General features: G+C 41.5%; 1 protein-coding gene across 3 annotated transcripts in view; it reads left to right on the top strand.

Annotated features, from left to right (window-relative positions):
• Nucleotides 1-24,645, top strand: part of LOC119651294 (ubiquitin carboxyl-terminal hydrolase 1) — a 34,238-nt gene extending 9,593 nt beyond the window's left edge. The window contains exons 2-6 of one of the 3 annotated variants that reach the window (XM_038054815.1): nt 20,922-21,004; nt 21,279-22,501; nt 22,552-22,793; nt 22,936-23,389; nt 23,450-24,645. In XM_038054815.1, the coding sequence (XP_037910743.1) occupies nt 21,290-22,501; nt 22,552-22,793; nt 22,936-23,389; nt 23,450-24,427 (2,886 nt within the window). In that variant the 5' untranslated portion in view covers nt 20,922-21,004; nt 21,279-21,289 and the 3' untranslated portion in view covers nt 24,428-24,645. Of the gene's footprint in view, nt 1-20,910; nt 21,005-21,278; nt 22,502-22,551; nt 22,794-22,935; nt 23,390-23,449 lie in introns of those variants that run through there. The other 2 variants (XM_038054814.1, XM_038054813.1) reach the window with 2 other exon arrangements.
• The last annotated feature ends 640 nt before the right edge of the window (nt 24,646-25,285 follow it).

Here is a 25,285-nt window from a genome sequence, read left to right as displayed (position 1 = left end):
CAACGCATTTTGATTTTGCAGGTATTTTGCCGCACTAAATGCACAGCGCTATACAAAGACATCATTCATCCAAACGCTGTCTCGCTTAGAATATTGGTATCATCTTAGAAGCTGCTCCATCCTCAATTAATATAGGCAAGGAAATTCTCTTTTCACTTGAAACCAGTGTAAAAGTAGGCAACATCAACTATGTATTATCGACTATCATACCTATTAGCTCACAGGTATATGTCATCAACTCCAATAACTAAGAGTGCCACCCTAAATAGATAGCAAGATTATTTCACATCAATAGTGGACAATTGTGGACAGATAACGTATTTCGATTGCATACTGAATGTCAATTCGGCCCTCAGCACCGGGAGCTATCACCACAAACTCCCAAGATTTTTTTCATTTCAATCATCAATTTTTTTCATTGTCAGGCGAAACAGGCAGTCTCCGGGAAATCAACCCGACTTGATTTCTGATATAACCGAGCATAGAAAATATAAATGGAATGCGACTACAATAGACGCAGTTGTTACTTTAACAGTCAGTTTATCACACACGTGTCCGGATGGCAGTAGTTAGAGCATTCTGTTCTGGTAGCAGAAAGTCACGGTTCAAATCTCACTGTTGGCGTAGGAAATTACATCGTGAATGGATGTCGGATACCATTCGGCTATGAATGAGTCTGAATCGTATTTCGTAAGTGGCTATTGTTTACATGCACGTATTGTGTGAGTTAATTGCCCAACTACCTGTTTCCTTCAGACGCAGACATCTGTCTGATACAGACTCTCTGAGACGGACTCAGACATTTGTCTGATATTGAAACAGAAATCAAGCTGAGGCAGTCTCAGACATTGGTCTGACAGAGACATTTGTCTATCTGATGTCTGATACAGATACAGACATTTACCTAACACAAGTAATGAAGATGACTTTGCTTTCAAGTGCTTTCTCTTCACAAAACAATTCTTCAGACTTCGAAATATCTTTCGAGTTTATATGCGCATACTTTTTTGTCTACACCTGCAACGCCTTTTAATTTTGTTATTAGATATCGAGTCCGTCTCCTCCATGACTAAGTACAACATGATCAAATCATTAGAGCGCTCATATTCGTTAGCCAGGGGAAAACTAACATTTCAATACAACTAAATTCGTATTCGGACTTAGAAGTATTAATCCAACAGAATTCGTATTCACACTCGTAAATACAAATACGCCTATATTTACTTTCGGACGTAGAAGTATTCATATTCATTTCTGTAATTACGAAAATATTCACGTATTCGAATCGGCAAATATTCATATACAAAATCATCGTACCAATTTATTTGTATTCATATTTACCAATACAAATATGCCCAATAATGAACCCCAATAACCTGCTCACTAAACAATTTTTAGTACAATGTTACCAACATGATCACACCAATAGCCACCCCATTTATAAAGATTTAAGAGTGAATCTCTCTCGATCTGTAAAAGTGCCATTACACAGCTGACCATGTTACAGGTAGTGCGTTTGCCCCGATTTGGGCACTTGAAAATCCCTTGACTTCAGCCAGACCAGGCCTCATAACAAGGGAAACGGGAGAAAGGTTAAAGAAGAAGAGGAAATTTCTTCAATCTTTGGTAATTGTGAAAAAATGCGAATCTGTATCGGAAGGCTGATCACAATAAAAATCTCTAGTCATGCACTTTGTAAGGTTTTATGTGAAACAAAACCTTATTAGAATCGAGTCAATGTTTGTGCGTCTCTCTGTCTGTCATACCCGATTTTCTCGGAAACAGCTGAAGCTGTTGTCATGAAATTTGGTGAGAAAGTGAGTCTGTGATTCCCTTTACATACAACAACATGCACTCGGTTTAAAGAGTCACATGTCAAAGGGTGGTGTAACATTTTTTCGCAGAATATGGTCATATGGAGTATTAAATGAAAGGGTTCGATTAGTACTTTTCTTCCTGCCTTTCTTTCTAATGCTGGGTGAAACATAGGGGACTTGGGGCTCGAAATGTATGCCCCGAAAATACTACAGGTCTCGCTCTCCGAACCTATTCAATCGAAAAATCTAAAAAAAATCACATAGAAGGTCAAAAGTGTATATTTCACGTAAATTTATCGCGCTCTAAGACATGTATAACGCCATCTGCGCATATAGCTAACTCATATGAACGTTGAAGTTGGACTTTGGAAATACATATATCCCGGAATCTTTTGAATTTTTCGCTATGTACGAATCGAAAAATGATATACAATGATATTAACTAAGTTAACAACCCAATGGAGTAGAATCTATTTCTTCTTTTTCTTTAATGTCCCGCTCAGGCGAGGTTGTCTCGTCGTGTTCGGTTCCGCTATTTTATTTTATCAAGGGCCTGTCAAAGGGTAGTATAGGTCCCAGGGTGAAACGTGCATTGATACTCACGGTGGAGCATAAAACCTGGGAAATGCCTGCTGAACCAACACCTCTACTACCAAACCCTATCTCCAGCTCCACGAGGTGACCGCTGGGAGCTCTTTCTTAACGAAAAGCTGCAGACGGAGAAGGATGAAGGCGAGTTTCCCACGCCTAAAAACGGGACAAATTGTACCAACTGGTCCTCCAGGTTGGGGATTGGGTAGGGCTGACAACCCTACACGGAAAACAACTTGTTACGAAGCCACAACAGGAGCCTCGGACAGGACGGATTTTAAAACGACGGACCCGGCAACGACAACCGAATAACGATTTGCGCATTTTCTCATGGAACGTGCGCTCCCTGTACAGAGATGAAGCTGATGAGCAGCTAGCCGATACCCTGTCCCAATATAGGGCTGATATAACAGCGTTACAAGAGATGCGATGGACAGGGACCGGTTTCCTGGAGAAGAGCCACTACATCATATATTATAGCGGTCATCCAGTAAACCATGTGCTCGGAGTAGGTTTCTTAGTTAGCTAAAAAATGAAACCTGCTGTTATCGGCTTTGAAAATATAAGCGAACGGCTATGCACTCTGCGCTTGCGAGGCAAGTTTAGAAATATAAGCCTCATAAACGTTCACGCCCCTACAGAGGAGACTGCAGAGTCGGAGACGGATACCTTCTACGAGGCAGTAGAACGAACCCTCGAAGCCTGTCCCAGACATGATATCAAAATCATACTTGGAGATTTTAACAGCCAAGTAGGGAAGGAGCCCGTATTCAGGCGATACGTTCGCTCCCATAGCTTACACGAAAAAACAAATGATAACGGACTGCGGACTATTCAATTAGCAGGGTCACACGAAATTGTTGTTGGAAGTACCTGGTTTGCGCAGAAAGCGGTCCACAAACATACTTGGGCCTCTCCAGACGGGACCACTTTCAACCAAATTGACCACGTGTTGATCGAACGCCGCCACCTCTCAGCCTTGATGATTGTCAGAACATATAGGGTTGCCAATATAGACTCGGATCATTATCTCGTTGGCATGGTGCTCCGAGCTCGAATAACAATACCACCTACAATCCCCTCTGACAATCAGGTGAGAATGAACACTGAAGCGATCCACAACACAACCCTCCGCGACACCTATAAGAGGGAAATGGATGCCGGAATAGTCGCAGTCAACAGAGGACCTGGAGATGAAGCATCAACAAATGATCTTCACAATCACCTGAAGGACGTTATCATGGATACGGCCACAAACATACTTGGCCCCAGCCGCAAAAGGAGTCGGAACGGCTGGTTTGACGATAAATGTAAGCTAGCAACGGAACGGAAGAATGCCGCATACCGAGTAATGTTGCATTCTCAAAGAACGCGGGCACGCGCAGAGACTTATCACGAACTCCGTCGAGCGGAGAAGCGACTTCACAGACGAAAAATGGAAGCCTGGGAGAACCAGCAAGTCTGTAAACTAGAAAAGTACAGAGAGCAACCGCATCAGGCGCGGAAGTTTTACCGACAAGTCAGCAAGATGAAGCCTTATACACCTCGATGCTCATCCTGCCGAGACAAAGAGGGAAATCTGATTTCCGACAGAATGGGTATATTAGAACGATGGGTTGAGTACTTCGATGAGCTACCGAACAACCAGAACATCGGCGAGTTAGAGGTCCCGCCAACTGAAGACGACGGACAAATACTGCCACCATCAAGTTTAGAAGAAACAGTCCGTGCAATTCATCGGTTAGAAAAACATAAGTCGCCAGGAGCCGATGGAATTACAGCCGAATTGGTTAAATATGGAGGCGACCAGTTATACCAAGTGATTCATCAACTTGTGCTCAAGGTATGGGACAGCGAATTAATGCCTGACGATTGGCAATGAGGCATTATCTGCCTCATACATAAAATGGGAGATATCACACGGTGCAGCAATTGTAGAGGTATCATGTTGCTGAGTACCATCTATAAGATATTCTCCACTATCTTGCTAGGCCGGATAGCCCCATACGCCCAGAACATCATTGGCCCATACCAAAGAAGCTTCACTCCAGGCAAATCAGCAACAGATCAGATTTTCTCTCTGCGGCAAGCGATGGGAAAACTGTTGGAATATGGACAACAGTTGCACCATCTGTTCATAGACTTTATAGCCGCCTATGATAGCATAGCCAGGGTAAAACTGTATACGGCCATGAGAGAATTCGGTATCCCGACGAAATTAATAAGACTGACTAGGCTGACCCTGACCAATGTGCGAGGCCAGATAAAAGCAGCAGGATCCCTCTCAAGACCATTCGACATCAACAACGGTCTACGACAAGGGGATGCGCTATCATGCGTCCTCTTTAACCTGGCCCTCGAGAAAGTGATCCGTGATGCTGAGGTAAATGCAAGAGGTACGATCCTCTTCAAGTCCACCCAACTACTGACCTATGCTGACGATATCGACATCATGGGAAGAACCACCCGAGACGTACAAACTGCCTTCATCCAGATCGAGCAGGCGGCAATCGGCGCGAGATCTTGGGCTGCACATCAATGAAGGCAAGACAAAATATATGGTGGCAATGTCAGCACCGAAGACGAATCAACCAACAACATCAAACCGCACTGGTCAAACACAAACACGAAGAAGCATAAGGATAGGAGAATACAACTTTGAGACCGTTGACAATTTCTCCTATCTAGGGTCGAAAATCACAACCGATAACAACTACGATGATGAAATCCGCACACGGTTGTTGTCAGCCAACAGAGCCTATTTCAGCTTACAAAGACTGTTCCCCTCGAAAAGTCTCACCATAGGGTCAAAGCTCTTACTGTACAAGACAATGATCTTGCCAGTCCTCATGTATTCCTCGGAAACTTGGGTTCTTAGCAAGAAAAATTGCGAACTCTTGGCCGCGTTCGAGAGAAGAATCCTCCGAAGAATTTTTGGCCCCCTACATGAGGATGGACGATTCCGTAGCCTACACAATGACGAAATCTATGAGCGATACCATGACCGTCCGGTTGTGGATAAAATCCGGCTCAATAGGTTACGGTGGGCGGGTCACTTAATCCGTATGGATGAGGATGATCCCACCCGGAAAATCTATAAGGGCAATATCTATGGTAGAAAAAGAAGACGAGGCAGACCCTGCCTAAGATGGAGCGATGGCGTAGGTCAGGACGCCAGACAGCTTTTAGGGATATCGAATTGGTGGACCTCGGCGCAAAACCGGGATGTCTGGAGTTCCTTATTAAGGCAGGCCTAGACCGGATACCGGTTGTTGCGCCGTTGATGATGATGAAGGGCCTGATGTGGATGTAGTCGCGAAGCCTTCAAATCTTCATCCAGCGTTTTAAGCCACCGTTGTTTCGGCCAGCCTTTGGTCGCTTATCATCGACTTCGATGTTCAAACCAATCTTGGCAAGTGAATTCTTGCTAACGCGAATTACATGATCGTATCGTCAAAGACGTCTCCCTCGCAATTTTCCCACGATCGGTGTAACTCCATACCGATCGCGGACATCCTCATTTCGGCTGTGATCAAGGCCTGTCACACTGCTAATCCAACGCAGCATCTTCGTCTCCATTACCATGTCATTGTCTTTTATAGTTGGCCAACACTCGGAACCATAGAGGACGAAAGAGCCGTTTGAGATTTGAGACCTTCGTTTATATGTCAATCGCAAAGAACACCAGCTGTGGATCGACACTTATCCAGTTTGCGCTAATGCGTAAAGCAATTTCATAAGGTGGGGACCGGTCGTCAAGAAATCCCTTTTATTCAGATTCAATCTGATACCGTGTTGCATGAGACGATCATTCCATTTTTGAACAAGTTGCTCGAAATCACTTTTGCTATGAGACGCCAGGAAAACATCATCTGCATAAAACAGTCTATAGGGCACTAGACCTTGGATGCCCCGTGTGACAGTGTCCATAACACAAACAAAAGGGAGTGGTGAGAGGGCGCTTCCTTGATGAACACCGACAGAGATACGAAATGGTTTTGATAAACTTGCCACTTTTCGGATCATTATAGAGCAATTAACCCGAACGGGTTCCTCTGGTATTAGGTATTATGCCAGATAAGTTGTGGAACTTGTCTTTACTTATTTCCTCGATTCTTCCACATTGCCACGTAATGCTTGGTAATCACCTAAGCGGGATCATTTCCTCTTTCCTCTCATGGAATCGCTACCATTTAATGTCCGGCTGTTTTATCGGCGGCTTGATTCGCAAGACGGCAATCAACGGTGGATGTTGAGGTGCGATGGTGTCATAGGGAGCGACTTTGCAATCAGTGACGATGGTAAAATGTTGCCGTTTTATCAGGACATAGTCGTTTTGTGACAGCAATAAAGTCATTATAAAATGTAGGAAGATAAGACAAATTGCGCTGATGCAGGATGTTATTTCATAGTGCAGTTCACTGCACTGGAAATGATTGTGCCTATTTCACTGGGATCAATAACTCTTTTCAGTTCAAATTCAATGAACAATGACGCGAATGCAGTTCAAATTCAATGAACAATTCTGCTGGAGTGCCTTCCTTTTTCCATATTGAAACGATCGTGCTTTTTTGCCATTTAGATGATGTTCTAGCCTCCTTAATAACAGATTGAAGAACTCACTGAGTCAAAGTGTGAGGTCTCAGCTATTCGATTTCGTGAGTGCAGATGCGATGTGGTCAGGTCCTGTTGCTTCATCCAATTACATTCATTTGGATGCTTCTACAACTTCCGTGGCACTGTTGGGTAGAATTTCCCCAAATTTCGCAGTGCTTACAGGGAGTAATAGGAGACTTCTACTGAAATCTCGTCTAATATTCTTATCATTAGCACTACAGAAATTTTCGATATCCTGTGTGCGTTGGTGCCGACTTTTGATAAGTCGATATATCCTATGATCAAAAATTATTGGGAATTTGTAAATAAAACAAAAAGGACTTAATTTTCAGACAAATTTATTTTATCCTCTTGCTTCAGATGAATGCTATATCTGAAGGAAGACTGTGCTGGCATTTCATTCACTCGTGCATGCACCGCTGGTAGATTACTAAAAGGATGACCTTAAGTTCGTTCGTCGTATTCTGCTTGATCGGCTTCGACTCTCCTTCGAAGTTTCTGTCGATTGTTGACTTGTCTCCATGTCGACTCATCACGTCTCATCATCAGTAATTATGCGTTTCATGAAGGTCGTCCCATTATTCCTTTCAGATATCATGTCCTCAGCAACCGTCTCTCGATGTTTATTTGGCGCAAAATTCGAGAGGAGCGGGATGCGGCATGTCTCATACGCAAATTTTCCACCACAATGTGCTGAGTGGTTCCATATGTATCCCATGGCGATTTTCGTGTAACATTTCTCCCACTTTTTCGTCGGTATCTGAAACGAGGCAAACCCTCTACCACTGTACGGCCATTATTATATATCACTCGTATGTCGGAGTTTTCAACAGAGCTGTTCCTCCAAAGGCTTTTTGCAACATTTTCAATGCATCAGTATATGAAATTTCGTTAGCAACATAAAAATGCAAATAAACTCTTTGCTCAACAAAACTATGCATGTTGAAATGCGACAAAAGGTGAAAAGTTGACTGATGGAAATAGACGCCTGCAGATACTAATGGCGCACTGGCGCTAAAATATTGGCAGATATGTCAGTTAAGGTGGTACGCAATTGATCACAAGTATCTCAATATCCGCTGGTATTAACTTACATACTTACGTACATATTGAATTGAATACTACCCGCAAACTTCATTTGCATATACACATATATATGTCTGCTTCGAATAATTGATACTGATATATAAACTAAAGAAAAGCTAAAAAAGGAAAACTCTTGTGACCCGCAGCTCAGTTCACTTTATATGATGACATCATACATGTTCTTTTATTTCTAAAATATGATAATATGCTATTATTAACTTTATTTAAGAAGATATGGGAATGTGATGTATTTTGAGGCCTAGATTTTATACAGATGCCTCATTGTGACTTTTTTCAAATTTTCGGTTGGATAAATTGTGAGAACGAGACCTATTTCACTTTTCGTGGCCCACATTTTGAACGCTAACTCCCATATGCTCCGTTCAATATGAAAAATATAAGCAGTTTAGAAAAGTACTAATTGAGCCCTTTCATTTAATATCCCACATGGTCATATTCTGTGGAAAAAATGTGCACTTTCCTTTCGCATTTTTCGGAAACTCTCCAACCCAGAAATTTGGAAACAAGTCGGAATACCGAAAGCTGGACGCTTCGGATATAAAGGTTTTGTGTTCATCTTTCCCATTTACATATACCTCCAATTCAAAATATTCCTTGTATACATGTGTATTTTCAAACAAAAACTCTGCCGTTCATATGAGTTTACTTTAATTAATGATGACGTTATACACGTCTTAGAGTGCGGTAAATTCATGTAAAATACACAATTTTGACCTTCTATAACTTTATTAATAAATAGTTGGATTTTCTCCAAACTTCCAAAATTATGCATTATAAATTTATCAAATTTCATACTTCTACCATGAACTTTTCGGGAAAATTTATAAAATATAGCCATATGCTATTATTAACTTTATTTAGCCAGATATTGAAGTGGGATGTATTTTGAGATCTAGATTTTGCATCATTGTGAATTTTTTTTCAGATTTTCGGTTATTGGGGACCTGTTTCACTTTTTGGGGCACACATTTTGAGCCCTCACTCCCCTAAGCTTCAACCAATACCAGAAATAAGAAAAGTACTAACTGAGCTCTCTCATTTGATACCCCATATGAATATATTCGGTAAACAAATTTACACTCCCCTTTCGCATGTATGAGAAGCGCCCCTCCCCCTCAAACTCAACACAAAATGGCGCCACTTGCTGTATGTAAAGGGATTCACAGAACACACCCTCTCACCGAATTTCGTGGCAATTACTCGTTTCCAAGTAAATCGGGTGCAACAGATAAACAGACATCGAATCGATTCTAATCAGGTTTTGTTTCACACAATCGCGAATATCTTTATTTCATATATGATCAAGGCGTGTCACGCCATTAGTTCAACGAATCGTGTAAGAGTAAAAGCCCAACTTGATTCACGATTGTTTGAACGATTTCGCGATTATGGTTGTCAAGAATGTGTCCAAAAATGTTCATGGTTTGGGGCGGTAATTTTAGCGATGTCGTCAGGTCTTGTTGCTTTCCCAAATTTCATTCGTTTTATTGCTTGATCGAGTTCAGTCGCGCAGCCAGCTATGTTTTTGGAAGTGGAAGATGAACAAATTCTTCCACTGAAATCTGCTCGAAACATTTTCGCCATACATGCGAAAGCGGGGTATCATTTTTAAGGTTTTGTGTGAAACAAAACCTTATTAGAATCGAGACGGTGTCTGTCTGTCACACTGGATTTATTCGGAAACGGCTAGACCGATTGTCACGAAAATTGGTGAGAGTATGTAATCTGGTGTTCCCTTTACATGCAGTGGCGTCATCTTGTGTTAAGTTTAAAGGAGGGCTTCCATTCATGTGAATGGAGGGTGCAATTTTTTTTTCGCATAATGTAGCCATGTGGCATATCAAATGAAACTTCTCATATAGTACTTTTCGAAACTGGTTCAATATTTGATATTGTGTGAAACATAGGTGAGTGAGGGCTCAAAATATGACACCCAAAAAGTGTAACAGGTCTCGTTCTCAGAACCTATCCAATCGAACAATCTGAAAAAAGTCATGGTGGTGCATCTCTACGAAATCTAGGCCTCAAAATATATCCGGTTCCGATATCTGCACAAATAAAGGTAATAATAGTATATTTCTACATTTTAGAAATCTACCCTGAGGATATCGCATCTGAGCTCTGGAAAGCGAAGAGCTGGGACCCAACACTTTCTCTCAGTGAATCATTTAATGGGGTTATTCAGGAAGGAAGGACACCATCTGACTGGCAAGAAAGTACCACTATTCCAATATGAAAAAAAAGGTAGTCCAGCAGAATGTTCAAATTACCGTCCGATCCGGTTACTTTCCCATACCATGAAGATTTTTGAACGCATTCTTGACAACCGTATTCGCGAAATCTTTGAAATAACCGTGAATCAAGCCGGATTTGTCAAAACCGCGGAACTACTGACGCAATACACGCTGCGCGGTTACTCATGGAGAAACACCGTGAGAAGCTTCGCCCACTTTACATTGCATTTCTGGATCTAGAGAAAGCGTTGGACCGTGTGAAAGAAGAACTTCTTCGAAAATCTCCTCGTCAAACCTATTAGCTTCGCCCACTTTACATTGCATTTCTGGATCAAGAGAAAGCGTTTGACCGTGTGAAAGAGGAACTTCTTCAAAAATCTACTCGTCAAACCCATTAGCTGCCCACCTTTCAGCTCTTGCCCGGGACCATTTCATTCGTGTTCCATGCATGATTTCAAAAATGATGGCCTGGCGGTCGCTAAGTGTATATTCTTCACTAACATACCACTGGAGGTCCTTAGCTAGAACATCGCCAACAAAAGTGACATCTATCATGGACTCGATTTTTCTCTTTCGGGAAGTGTTCACGCATTCAGTGTTAGCAATTACAAGATTCAGATGAGAAAGAGCTTCGAGTAATATACGTCCTTTTGCGTTCGTTTCTCGGCTGCCCCATTCGCCAGCCACTATCTTAGGGTTATGGTCGTTTGCATCCATTCTTAGCCTCTCCACCAAGAATGGAGGCGCTTGGAGCCGCATAACAGCCATAAATAGATATTCCGCCTATTTTTGCTCTAGTGAAGCCACTCTCGAAAATGTTCGTGGTTTCTTCTATGGCTCGATTTCCGCATGTCCATATCGCTGCTTTTCCGCTCTTATCCGCGTTGTATTTATACTAGTCTAAATCTATACTATATATTATAATATTAAAATTATAGCTAAATCAGAATTTTAAAAAACTTATATCTAGGTCCTGTAAAAGAATAAATATTTAATTACATTCTAATGGCTAATTTATCTATCCTAAAACGAGAAGAGGTTTATTTTCTGGCGCGACAGGATCCGCAGCATTCGAAATTTATTTCGAACGTTGCGGATTTTTTTTTTTTTTTTTTTTTTTGGAGTAGGGTAGGTGAATGCGTTTACGCACAGAGTGTTGGACTCCCGCAATAGCACGCTGGCGGACTACCAACTAAACACCTCCCTGTCATCAGAGAACTAGCCTGGAACCGTTTGACACATTACTTCGGGCTAGCCCTCCCGCTCTCCCGGCTTTGGGAGCCTTCAAGTCAGGGAATTCCTTTCACCAACGGGAGCGGGAACGTTGCGGATGCGGACGGGTAGATGGCGCGGAACTCGCCACTCACTTTAGAACTCGCCACGGGAGTGGAGAATTAGCGGTGAGAAAGTGCCGTTGGTTGGGAAAGAAAGAACCGCATGGAAATAAGCCGGTCTCTTCTGTCTCCAGCCGTTGCGGGATACAGTCGTGAATCGCCAATCCGAAACTAGAATCAATTAGTGTACTTTGAACGCGCAGTATAATCCAATTTTTAACTATTCAGTGGAACTAATTCTCGAATAAACGCTGATTATAACTGTCCATTCTTTTGGAAGACATCACCGACTCTCGTGTTCGGACACTCCTCCAAAAGTTCAGCCAGATTACTACCGAGTGTAGTCTCTCAAGACCAGTGAAGTATAATGTGCAGCACCACATTAACACTACTGGTTCCCCGATCTTCTCGAAGGTGCGTCCTCTACCACCCCAGAAACTGGCTATTGCGCGGAAAGAATTTGAACAACTTGTTCAACAGGGTATCTGCAGGCCCTCAAACAGCTGTTGGTCTTCCCCATTACATATGGTACCTAAGCCTAATGGCGAATGGCGCCCCTGTGGGGATTACAGAAGACTAAATGCACAGACTGTTCCTGACCGATATCCAATTCCATTCATCCACGACTTTGCGCATCACCTCGCGAATTGCCGCATCTTTTCGACCTTGGACTTAGCCAAGGCTTACCACCAAATCCCAGTAGCTTCTGAAGACATTCCAAAGACCGCAATATGCACACCCTTTGGGCTCTTCGAGTTCACCCGAATGACTTTCGGACTGTGCAATGCGGCGCAAACCTTTCAAAGGTTCATTCACTCAGTCCTGCGAAACCTCGATTTCTGTTTCGTATATTTGGATGATGTTTTGGTCGCTTCTTCCACTGAGTCTGAGCACTTAGCCCATCTAGAGTGCATTTTTGAACGTCTCCTTGAGGCCGGTTTAATCCTAAACGTTGAGAAATGCAAATTCCTTCAAAAACAGGTGAGATTCCTCGGCCACTCCATTTCCCCTGAAGGAATACAGCCCGACCCAGACAAGGTGCAAGCAATTACAAGCTTCCCGCGTCCGAAGACAGTGAGGGAGTTGAGGAGGTTCTTGGGCATGCTAAACTTCTACCGTCGTTTCCTGCCCAAGGCCGCCCATCCCCCGTCCGTTTTGAACGCGTACTTGTCTGACCCCAAAACAAAAGACACACGAGAGATTGTGTGGTCTGAAGAGGCTGTCCGCGCGTTCGATAAATCCCGACAGCAACTGGCTGATGCTACACTATTGGCATTTCCTCTGCAAGATGCACCCCTAGCCGTTTTTGTTGATGCAGGCAGGCCTTTCACAGTGTTCACGGACCATAAGCCTCTCACGTATGCTTTGAAACAAAAGCCCGACAAAGCGTCCCCTCGTCAGCTTCGACACCTGAGCTTCATAAGCCAGTTTACGTCAGACATCCAGCACGTGTCCGGCAAGGACAACATAGTTGCTGACGCTTTGTCTCGTGTCTCCGAGGTTAACATCCTCGCCTCACTCGATTTCTCGGCTATTGCCAAGGCGCAGGAGGATGACGCAGCACTTCAGAGCCTCAAATCCAACCCCAAATATAAGTTTCGGGAGTTGCCCATCTTCGGCTCAAACCTGTCGCTCTGCTGCGAAGACTCGGAAAAGGGACCTCGGCCATACATTCCAGCCACATTTCGCAAGGAAGTGTTCCACGCAGTTCACGACTTGGCGCATCCCAGCATCAGGACAACAAATTTGTTAGTCACCGGAAAATACTTCTGGCCCTCCATGAACAAGGATATCAATTCCTGGGCCAGAGAGTGCATCGCATGCCAGAAGTGTAAAGTCTCCAGGCATGTAAGGAAAGAAGTGGGCTCATTTCCCCGCACTACCAAGCGTTTCCACACGATACACCTCGACGTAATAGGGCCTTTGCGAGACTCGCACGGTTACAGGTATTGCCTCACAATCATCGACAGATTCACGCGGTGGCCTGAGGCAATACCTCTGAAAGACATTACGGCGCAATCTTGTGCCGAAGCCCTCTGCCGAGAGTGGATACCGCGCTTTGGCGTCCCTGCAGTGGTCATCACTGACCAAGGAATGCAATTTGAATCCACCCTTTTCTCGGAGTTAGGCAAACTCCTGGGTTTTAAACGCCAGCGGACTACTGCATACCACCCGCAATCCAATGGGATGCTAGAACGTTGGCACCGGACGCTGAAAACCGCCATTATGGCACGCGTCCTGGACTCAAGTCTTGCCTCTCGAAGGAATTTGCTGCCAGCCCCGCGGAACTGGTATACGGGGAGAACCCAAGACTCCCAAGCGATCCGGTCTTCGACAAGAGATCGGGTCTCACGGAGTCGGTGTTAGTGCGCCTGCTGAGGGACAATCTCCGACGCATCAAAGCGCCACCACCCACTCGACACTCGCCCACACCTGCCTGTTCGCCCAAGGAACTGGACACATGCACGCACGTTCTGGTCAGGACGGATGCCCCCTAGGTTTCGTCTGGGGGCGGAGTGATGTGGCGCGGCAGTATCCGCAGCATTCGAAATTTATTTCGAATGCTGCGGATGCGGACGGGTAGATGGCGCGGAACTAGCAATACCCAATTACCCAGATCTGAATTCAACCTAGTGTCTACCGGTTGTTTCCTAATGAACAAGTTTTGATAGGCATCCAGGTGGTTACTTTCCCTTACCTGCTTTAAAACCTTCAAATCCCTTCCACCATATATTTAGCTACCGTAGATTTTGTAGGTTTTCGGGAGTACTTGACAGCCAACTCTGCCCCCTTCGTATGCTCTCTAAATCTGGTAGTTACCAGTCTTTTCATTAGTCCGATATACACCTTCGGACAATCTGAGCAAACGATTTTATATATGCCACTCATCTCCTCTATCGTTTTTCGGTCTTTTTCCCTAGCCAGCTGGGATTTTAACTGGTAGATACGACTTGATCGTACCAGCTGTATATTAAACCTTTTCAATGTCCGTTTGATGTGCTTGGACATATTTGAGAAGGTGACACTTGATCGTTTTAGAGCGGTAGAGGTCGATTATTGGGTATACAGTGTAGTGAGATTACTACGTTCTAACCTTCATGTGTGTCTCCTGATCATCGTGTCTATGGTGGCGCTGGTGTACACGTTCTTTGCAGTGTCCATGATGTAGAGTTTTTCGCTCCGGTAGTCTTTCTCTGTGAGAGGAATTGTTAGGAGGCTATGAATCATCGTGCCATAGGCAGCCATTTTGTGCTGATATCTGTGGAACGAAGTGGCCCGGATTGTACGCTGAGTGCTAGTCGGTTTCCTGAAAATAGAAAAAGAAAATTGTCCGTTTTGACGTTTGATTAATAAATCTAAGAAAGGCAATTGGTTGTTAACTTCAATCTCATGAGTGAAAATTATTTTAGGGTGTAGCGTGTTGATTTTTTATCCATGCTGGGTAGGATTTTTTTTATCCATGCTGAATAAAATCAACACGCTGCACGCTAAAATAACCATCCATGCTGGAGAAAATCAATACGCTACACCCTAAAATAACCGAAATATAGTCATGTGTACCAAATGAAAGGTCTCGATTAGTACTTTCTGGATCTGGTCTTAGTTTTGACATTTGGGAAGGCGGGGAGTTAGGGGGGTCGAAAATGATCATTTATTTAACGGAGCCATTCCCAGAAACTGCCCAAACGAAAAATCTGAAAAAAAATCAAAAGGCTGCCACTGTATAGTGGCTAGGCTCCGAAGTACCGTCCATATCGATATCTCTTCAAATAAAGTTAATAATAATATATAGCTATAATTTTGAGTAATTAGCTTGCATTCCCATTAAGTTCATCCTAGCACCACGAAATTCAGTAATGTAGACTATAATATAGAGTTTGATCCTACCAAGTAGAGTGGAAATCGCACTATTACTAACAAAGTTATAATAGATCAAAATTTCACTTCTTTGGAAATTCAAAATTTTGAATGTCAATATCATCGGAAAGTGATATATGCGTATATTACGTGTCACATACTAATGGGACAAATTCACACTCAAATGTCCTTATAAAGGAAATACACAAAACCCTTCATACCTGAAGCGTCCAGTTTCCGGTTTTCTGACTTGTTTTGTTTTACTGAGGATAATGCAGAGGGTGGCAACAGCATGGAATGTATTATTATTATATTTATTATTTAGTTTTCTATTTCTTCAAAAACGACCGTGCCCCTTTGAATTCATTTTTCTTTTATTCCATTTCTCATTAGATTTTATGGCTGAATCCACATAACTCATAAATTTTGAAGAAAATTATATGAGGGAATGTCGTTTTTCCTCGGTTCAAACTTACTGGGGTTTTTATAACCCCGTGGCATTTTACTGGCGCTCGTTTTTGGTGTAGACATGTCACGCGTAAATAAGGAGGTCGCAGGGTCTTTTGCCGCCCTAACCGCGATGGCTTCTACACTCGGCTAAAGGATCAGCTTATCCACCACCATCAAATCCACGAGGTGCACGCGCGCCCTGTGGTCGTGTAGATATCGCGCGAAACCGCTGACATGGCAGAACTGAGAAGGCAAATTGCCGCAATTGCAGCCGATGTAAATTCTTTGCGTTCGAGAGAGCGGTCGTGAAGGTATCCGTCGGAATGGGCGTTCGAATAACCGCGGTTCCCATTGAACTCCGGCGTGCGCTGTTGTCTTCATAAGTTTGCGGATCAGGCCACTAAATATACCAACATTTTTCATGCATATCCAAAAAATTGAGTTCACTGGGGGACGCGGCGACGTCTACGCAATGTGCAGCAACATGTCCTTGCCTCTCTTAGGTCGTCAGGGAAAATTTCAACTTATGCAAACAGCATCATTTTTAAGGTTTTGTGTAAACACAAAACCTTATTAAAATCGGTTTACTGTCTGTCTGTCTGTCTGTATGTCCGTCACACGCATTTTTCTCGGAAAGGGTTATAGTGATTGACACCAAATTTGGTGGGAACTGTGAACGCTCACGCATACAGTGAGTTACTTTCTTTTATGTCGAATTTAAGGGGGGGGGTACCTATACACGCAAAAGGAGGGTGTAATTTTTTTTCATCAAATATAATCATGTGGGGTATCAAATCAAAGGTCTCGATTAGTACTTTTCGAAGCCGGTCTTGGATTTGACATTTGTTGGAAAGGTCGGGAGTGAGGGGGGTTGAAAGTGATAATTTTTTTATCGAACCCGTTCTCAGAAACTACCAAACCGAAAAATCTGAAAAAAATCAGGAGGCTGCCACTGTATGGTGCCTAGGCTCCGAAATACCCTCCAGATTGTCGCTTCTGTGCAAATTCAAGACTTGGAATCTCAATATCGCTTATATTTCGGCAATTGGGTATCTCCACTCCATCTGGTCCCCAAGCCCAATGGCGAATAGCGACCTTGTGGGGATTATAGACGTCTAAAAGTGAGATGACCGGCACTCCATTCTACTCATCCAAAACTTTGGGCATTATTTAGCAAACTATCGTGTTCTATCGACTTTGAATCTCGCCAAGACTTACCATCAAATCTCTGTAGCTCTCAAAGAGATTGCAAAGAAAGCAATTTGCACAGCTTTCAAACTTTTCAAGTTAACATGGATGACTTTTGCCCTGTGGAATGTCTTCATTCAACAGAGTGCCAGCTTTTCGCACATTTCGAGTAAATTATTCAACGCCTCCTTGACAACGGACTAATTCCGAACGTTGAAAAGTACAAATTTCTCCAGCGGCTGGTGAAATTCCTATGTCATTCTATGACCAATGACGATAAGCGATCGCCAACACTCTGCCACTAAAAACGGTTAAAGGCCTTAAAAGACTATTGGATATGACGTCTACCGTCGTTTCATGCCCACAGCAAGTCACCATCAGGTTTCACTTAACGGCTTCCCGTTTGGTACTAAAATCAAAGAATCGCGGGAGACTATGTGGTCTCCAGAAGCCTTAATGGGCTTTTGAAATAACCAAGCAACAGTTGGTAGACGCTATACTGGCATTCCCTCAGCAAGATGCACCTCTACCCATGTTTGTCGATACCTCAGATATCGCAGACACGCTGCTGCGAGATCTCCGTAAAAAGACCTAGGCCATATATCCCGGTCGGCTTCTGTAGAGGCTCGGCCACGATCTTGCGCACGACGGCATTCGGACAACGAATCGGCTAGTCTCCAACAAATATTTCTGATCATCCATGAACAAGGAGGTGAATACTTAGGCAAGAGAGTGCATCACATGCCAAAGGTGTAAGGTGATTATGCTAGGAAGGAAATAAATGTATTGCCTAAGTCAACAAAGCGCTTACACATCATACACCACTTTGAAGGCCCTTGAGAGACTCGCGCTGCTACATGTATTGCCTCATCATCATTAATCGGTTTACGCGGTGGCCTGCGGCAATATCTCTGAAGGACATTACAGCACAATCATGTGGTAAGGCCCTCTGTCGAGAGTGGAATCCGCGCTTTGGTGTTCCCGCCGTAATCACCACAGATTACAGAATGCAATGCGAGTCCACCTCTTTCTCAGAGCTCGGAAAGCTCCTTGGATTGCAACGCAACCGCATACCATCTACAGTCCAATGGGATGCTAGAACGTTGACATCGGGCACTGAAGGCAGCTATTATGGGCGCGACGGGCGGTCCTGGTCGCAGGTATTGCCTTTCGTTCTGCTTGGCCTCTGGTGTACGGGGAGAACTTACAACTCCCCGGCGACTTTTTCCTCGACAAGGAGGACGGCATGGTGAGAACCCACCTGCTACGGGAAACTTGAAGCCGCCTTCGCCATCTCGTCACGTGCGGCCAGCGGTCCACCGCCTGGGGATGATGGTGACTAATGCCCCACCCGGAGACCGCTGTAGCCACCGTACGAAGGTCCCTATAAAGTCCTCGAACATCGTGAGCACACCTCCAGTTTGGACATCGGTGACAAACCCAAGACGGTCTCCTTTGACAGACTGGATTCTTTCTTTCCGGGGCAGACATGACTCGGAAATTGTTTTTCGAAGTCAATGGAGAAAATTAATTTAGTCCAATTTAACTTATTTCTGAAATTATAACAACAAAAACAATTTCATTTTGATTTTAATAATTTATACAGCAATTGTTTTTGTATATGAAAAATGGAAAAAAAAAATCATTTTCACATAATTCCTGTCTTTTTGTGGAAATATCCATTTGAGTGTGAGTTATTATTTTTTTTATTTTTGCATAAATTTTATCTAGAGCATACATAGAGTATATTGGCAATTTTTTTTTTTTTTCGAAATTCGAACCCGTTGGAAACCCGCCCTGCTCATATTAATGAAAACAAATATTGAGGTAAATTTTCGGTGTCTTGTTAAACTTTTTGATGTTTTTTCACACGTTAAAGAATAACATATAAAAACAAGTCGGAATACCGGAAGCTCGCGCTTCGGGTACAAAGGTTTTGTGTTCATCTTATGTAAGAGACGCACATTTTTCTGTCCGTATATAGCTACAAATCCAACATAATCCTTCATATTTTTCCAAACTACGAGACATACGTACATATTAGAGCCATAGATATCACGCTCACCCTAAACAAACAAACTGCCTTTTACCTAGTGTACACATATATGCAAGTATCTAAATTTATCGTACCCATATTTCCGATTTACGCCTTATATCTATCTATCTGAATTAGGCACTACCCGCAAAGTTCATTAGCTCGCATATATTATATACCTACATACACACATGTCTGGTTGACAAATAACTAAAAAACTAAAACAAAATAATTGTCTACGACCCAATTCATAAGAATTCATTTCGTTGTGGTATTGACGAATTGATATGTGATGATGACGTCATGCGGGTTGTAGAGTGCACGAAATTCACAAAAAATTGTAAAGTTTCACCCCCTATAACTTTGTTAATAATAGTTGGATTTTCTTCAAACTTGACCAAACTGTGCATTATATTCTTCATTACAGGCATGTCAAATTTTATACTTCTGGGATGAACATAAGGGGGGTGCCGGGTAAATTTCTAAAATATACTATTATTAACTTAACCGGATATATTTTGAGGCCTAGATTTTGTAGAGATGCACCACTGTGATTTTTTTCAGATTTTTCGGTTGGATAGGTTCTGAGAACGAGACCTGTTACACTTTTTGTGGGTCATATTTTGAACCCTCACTCCCCTATGTTTCATCTAATATCAAATATTGAACCAGATTCGAAAAGTACTAATTGAGACCTTTCATTTGATATCCTACATGGCTACATTCTGTGAAAAAAAAATTTGCACCCTCCATTCACATGTACGGGGAGCCCCCCCCCCTTAAACTTAACACAAGATGGCGCCACTTACTGCATGTAAAGGGATCACCAGATTACATACTCTCACCAATTTTCGTGACAATCGGTCTAGCCGTTTCCGAATAAATCGGGTGTGACAGACAGACAGACACCGTCTCGATTCTAATAAGGTTTTGTTTCACACAAAACCTTAAAAAACGACCCAATGGATCGCAATTATTCTAGTTTGCGAAATGCAGAACTATATTCTAAATAGATCGCGAAAATGACAAAGAATTTCATTGTATTTTGAGCTACGGTGGAACTCGATTTGCAATATGCAATTTCGAGAAAAACGCATTTGAAAATTATGATTATTAAATAAATAAAATTTTAACTGACCAGTCATCTGCTATACTTGGTTCTTCGGTTTCTTCAAACAACAAAAAAAACAGTCCTTGGCATGAATTTCCACTCTTTTAGCGAAGTCATTCGAATGTCGTTCGTATCAGTAAATCTGAAATATGACACTTTACATATTCAACACTGAAATTTCCGAATTTCTTGGAATAGCGAAAAATCGCTTTGCCCAAATATCACTTCACTTCACCACTATATTTGGATACAATTGACGACAAAACAATCGCTTTCTCGTACCCGACCCACGAGATGACCCTCTTAAATCGTTACATCTGTATGGAGCCGCCCCGAAAAGGATATTTTCAAAATTTTCTTGTGAATAAACTTTTAAATTCTAATCCGCAACCAATATACTAGTCGATTAAGCAACCCTTCAGAACAAAGAAAAAGATAGAACTCTCTTGGATCACCATCTAGAAATAGCAAAATTTTTAAACATTTTTTTCGTGAACTACAAAAATTTCGCTAGTGTACTTTTATTTTTTTTTTTTTTGTTTGCAGAATGAATATAATTTTAGATTTTTGTTTTGGTAGAATGGTGAAAGTTGGTGCAGCGGCCCAATGCTCATCGATATTCTTAACTGGATAACTCAGGGTATCTGCCGTCTGCTTAGCAAGTAAGCTCTTATATTGTCGCGTGACAAGTATGCACATACTTTTTGTCTACCCCTGCAACGCCTTTTAATTTCTTATTAGATATTAAGTCCGATTCCTTCGTACCTAAGTACAGCATGATCAGATCATTATATACTCACTCACTCATATCCGCACTTGGAAATACGAATCCAAACGAAATCGTATTCACACTCGTAAATACGAATACTTTTATATTCGCTCTCGGAAGTAAGATCTAGTAATTTTTATAAAATAATAGAAAACTGTTCCTTGCAGGCCGATGAAACATGCCAATACTGTTGATGCAATCAAATTTAGAGGAAATCGAATTGGTTTTAAATAAATCGAGCACCGATAAAAGTGAAAAAGATCAACTTTTCCTTAAAGAAGAATTCGGACCATTAGTATGCAACCATTTCCGTAGAATTTCATCTTATGACAATAAGAAGCTTTCACTCAAGTCGGACAAAATAATAACAACTGTAAAGAAAAAATGGGTTACTACTGATGTGGATATAACAAACGTAAGATTAGAGACGTTGAATTTACCAAAATGTGAAGAAACACAATCAAAAATAAACATCACTTGTGAGTCCCATGAAGCGAACCAACTATCGGAAGCATTAACTCTGCCAGTTAGATCAACTCAAGCAATTCATAGCAGAACTCAATCCCCAGTACGAGAAATACAAATAGTTTTTGATGATAAACTAAAAGGAAAGGAACGTGCTAATAGATTAAAATTATCAAGGAAGTCATTGGGTATTAGACGTCGGAGGAATTTCCAGCAAAAATACATTCTAGAAAAGCAAGAGATTAAATCAAAACTAAATTATGGACAATTGTGTATCAAAAAGTATATAGGAAATATTCCAAATAGTGTTGCACGAGATTTTTCTAGTGATTTAAAAATAAAATTGAGTAAAGCTGGTAAATTATCTCTAGCCACGCGGCAACAGCTTCGAGATAGTGAAGAAAACGATGAAAATTATAGAATTATCAGATCTGATAGTGTAATACTCGGATCGAAAAGAAAGCATCAATATAGCACCTTAAGAGCAGCAGTGGCGCTAGGAAACAAACGAAATAAATCAGATAATATGTCTGTGTATGACCCTCGGTTGCAATCTGAGGACCGTGCTGTTGGAAACGGATACGTTACTAGAGGATTGCATAATGATGAAAATGCTTCGGCTTTAGGAAATCAATATTATCCTAATTCTCAGCCAATGATAGCTACCCTTTGTAATATAGGCAATACTTGCTATCTTAACTCAGTGGTATATACGCTGCGTTTTGCACCACTTTTCTTGCATAATTTGCATCATCTGGTAGAAGATCTTTCGCATATTAATCAAAGAATCGGAAAGCGAGTGAAAAGCTCTTCGTTGGGAAGAAATATAGGAGGCATCCATACTGAAAATGTACGTAGTTGGAGTAGTAAAGATTTGGCATCTATGGAAAATTCGAGTAGTGATATGCCCAAGTCGAATCAACAGGTTTGAATTCATTTCCGTTAAAAATTCTTTAAATACACTTTAAATTTTAGATTGCTACTGAGAAGCTTCATGAATTGTATCAACACTTGCACAGGAATGAGTTGATTGAGTCTACAGAACCCTTTCATGCCGACACATTTCTCCGCGCTATCCAAGAAGTCAGCACAATTTTCGAAGGGAATCAGCAGCAAGACGCCCATGAATTTCTCATGTGTGTACTTGACAGTATTCGGGAAACCTGCCAAACATTGATTAAATGTGTCTCTGAATGTCCAGATTTAATCGTAAATGGGTAAGTTTCTTCGTACACGAATTTTCCTGGTTCTCACTTTGATTTTTTAAAGATATACTAAAATTCTTGTCCAAAGTTGTTTAGGATACCAAAGATTTATATGAAAGTCAATATTCAAAACAAACGGATAATTCCTTTACAGTCTTCCAGAACAAGCTGAATCAATGCAATCAGCTCCAAGTAAAGAGCGAGAACGAGAATCTAGTATTATAAAAACATCGTTTTTTTCTCGGAGATCAAAACGGAAAGAGGATGCGAAACAACCGAAAGGTTTACGATTAAATTCCCCACACAAGGAAAATCTTATTAGCAGTCCACAGTTAGATTCACTAAACTCAGCCATTAAGAATAGTCTGAGCTCAATAATAACTGATGATGACATTACAACTACAGATAGAGAGCGACTAAACGAAAAAATAAAGCAATTGGGTTTGGACTTCTTTACGGAAGATTTTGAGGGGATCACTGTGTCTACGACGAAGTGTTTAAGTTGCGAAACTATAACTGAACAAAAGGAGACAATGATCGATATAGCTGTCCCGATATCGGGATACGAGAATGTGGATAACAGTGAAAAATCCCAGTTCTTCATTCAAGTAAGATCATAATTTCAATAACTTTAGATCGGTAAATTACAGTAAGTTCTCCAATTACAGAATTCCTGCATAACACGGGAATATTTTCGCGGAGAAAATAAGTATCGCTGCGAACAGTGCATAGGGTATACAGAAGCAATTCGGTCGATTTCCTACGAAGTTCTCCCCCGATTGCTAATGATCCAGTTAAACCGCTTTTCTGGAGGTATGGAAAAGATTAATAGTTATCTTCCAACACCTTTTACTCTCCAATGTTTCTGTGCAAAATGTTGTCAGCAACCGGATAACAAGAAACACCATGTATATAAATTGTATAGTGTCATAACACACGTTGGAGCTACTATGTCCGTAGGACATTATATCGCATATACATGCTCCTTGGATTTAGCTAACGATTATGTTAACTGTCCCAAAGATCGTAGACGAGAAACTCAACTTAACTCATTGAATTCGTGTGGTAATGTTAATAGCAATCACAATAGTAGTAACAATACTTGCTCTCATGTTGTTACTACAAACGCAAGTGAGAAAAATATTGGCTTAATGAAAAAAATGAGATTTGGTCGTGGCAAGGCCTCAAGTAGTAGTGATATGAGTAAACAAGTAAAAAGCGTTAACGGAGTGTCCAACAAAACCATAACAAATGGAGTCGAGAAGTTGAATATAAATACGACGTGCGCTAGTCTAAATTGTTGCGGTTTGCGTATTAAAAATTATGCCAATGTTGGCGGTTCGAGCTACAATGGGTCAAGTGTGGCGAACGCGATGAACATAAACGGCATCTATGTAGAATCTACGGATGATCAATCTTCAACTGCATTTAGTTCTGCAAGTTGTTATAGTGATGCACTTAGTTATAATAGCAATAGTAATGGCAAGTCAAAATCATCGGTGAACAATCAGTCAACTTGGTATATGTGTGACGATGATAAAATTAAGGTTATGTCACAACGCGAATTTGAGGAGTTGTTGTCGCCAAATCGGAAAATCATGGTAACACCGTATCTCCTGTTCTACGCTCGAAGAGATTTGCAATAATGCTTCAATGTGGATAATTTGTGATGTGAAATGAAAACACGTATTTTTTAGTTAGTAGAAACCCTTAAAATAATTTTAACTTCGCCTATTCTGCCAGAAATATTTTCGTATTAGCATTTTATTTTCTGAGAAAAACCATAAAAAGTAAAGCATTCATAAGGACAAAAAGCGGTGAAAGATTTCATTGTTACAATAAAAATCAATTGATCAAAATAGAACATGGTATGCTTTTCCTTTGGTTGTTAATCCCCAAATTTTCTAGCTCCTGATAATGTCGAATTTTTGTACTACGGGCACTCGGCCTAGTAGTTAAGTCCGGGTGAATCTAGTGCTAGTGAAGGGGCAACGAATAAATCATTTCTCGAGCATAAACCGTCGAACCTCTATAAGCCGAATTATTCTCCAACTCGAACTTTTTCGTCCTTAATTTTCGTTCTCGTGAACATCCTCTATAAAATTCAATCCCTAAGTCGAATTCCTTTTAGTGGAAACATATTTCGTAACTTTTGGGAAATATTTGGTCGATTCCACGGCGCAAATCAGTATTCTCTCTATTCTAATATATAAGTGTACATTCACAAACTAAGGTGGGAATTTTAATTCGAAATTGATCATCCCTTTAACGGACCCATTCTCAGAAACCACCCAACTCAAAAATCGGAAAACAAGAGGCTGCCTACTATATGGTGCCTAAGCTCCGAAATAACCTAAATGCCAATATCTCTTCAAATAAAGTTAATAATAATATATTACTATAGTTTTTAGTAATTGGCTGCAAAACCCCGTTAGGTACATTCTAGCATCACGAAGTTTTTGCAATAATATAGGCTATAACATAGAGCATGATCCTAATTTGGT

The sequence above is a fragment of the Hermetia illucens genome, chromosome 3 (assembly GCF_905115235.1).
Source record: "Hermetia illucens chromosome 3, iHerIll2.2.curated.20191125, whole genome shotgun sequence".
Taxonomy (NCBI): Eukaryota; Metazoa; Arthropoda; class Insecta; order Diptera; family Stratiomyidae; genus Hermetia; species Hermetia illucens.
The sequence above is the reverse complement of the archived record's forward strand: the minus strand, read 5'-3'. Positions and strand labels throughout refer to the sequence as shown.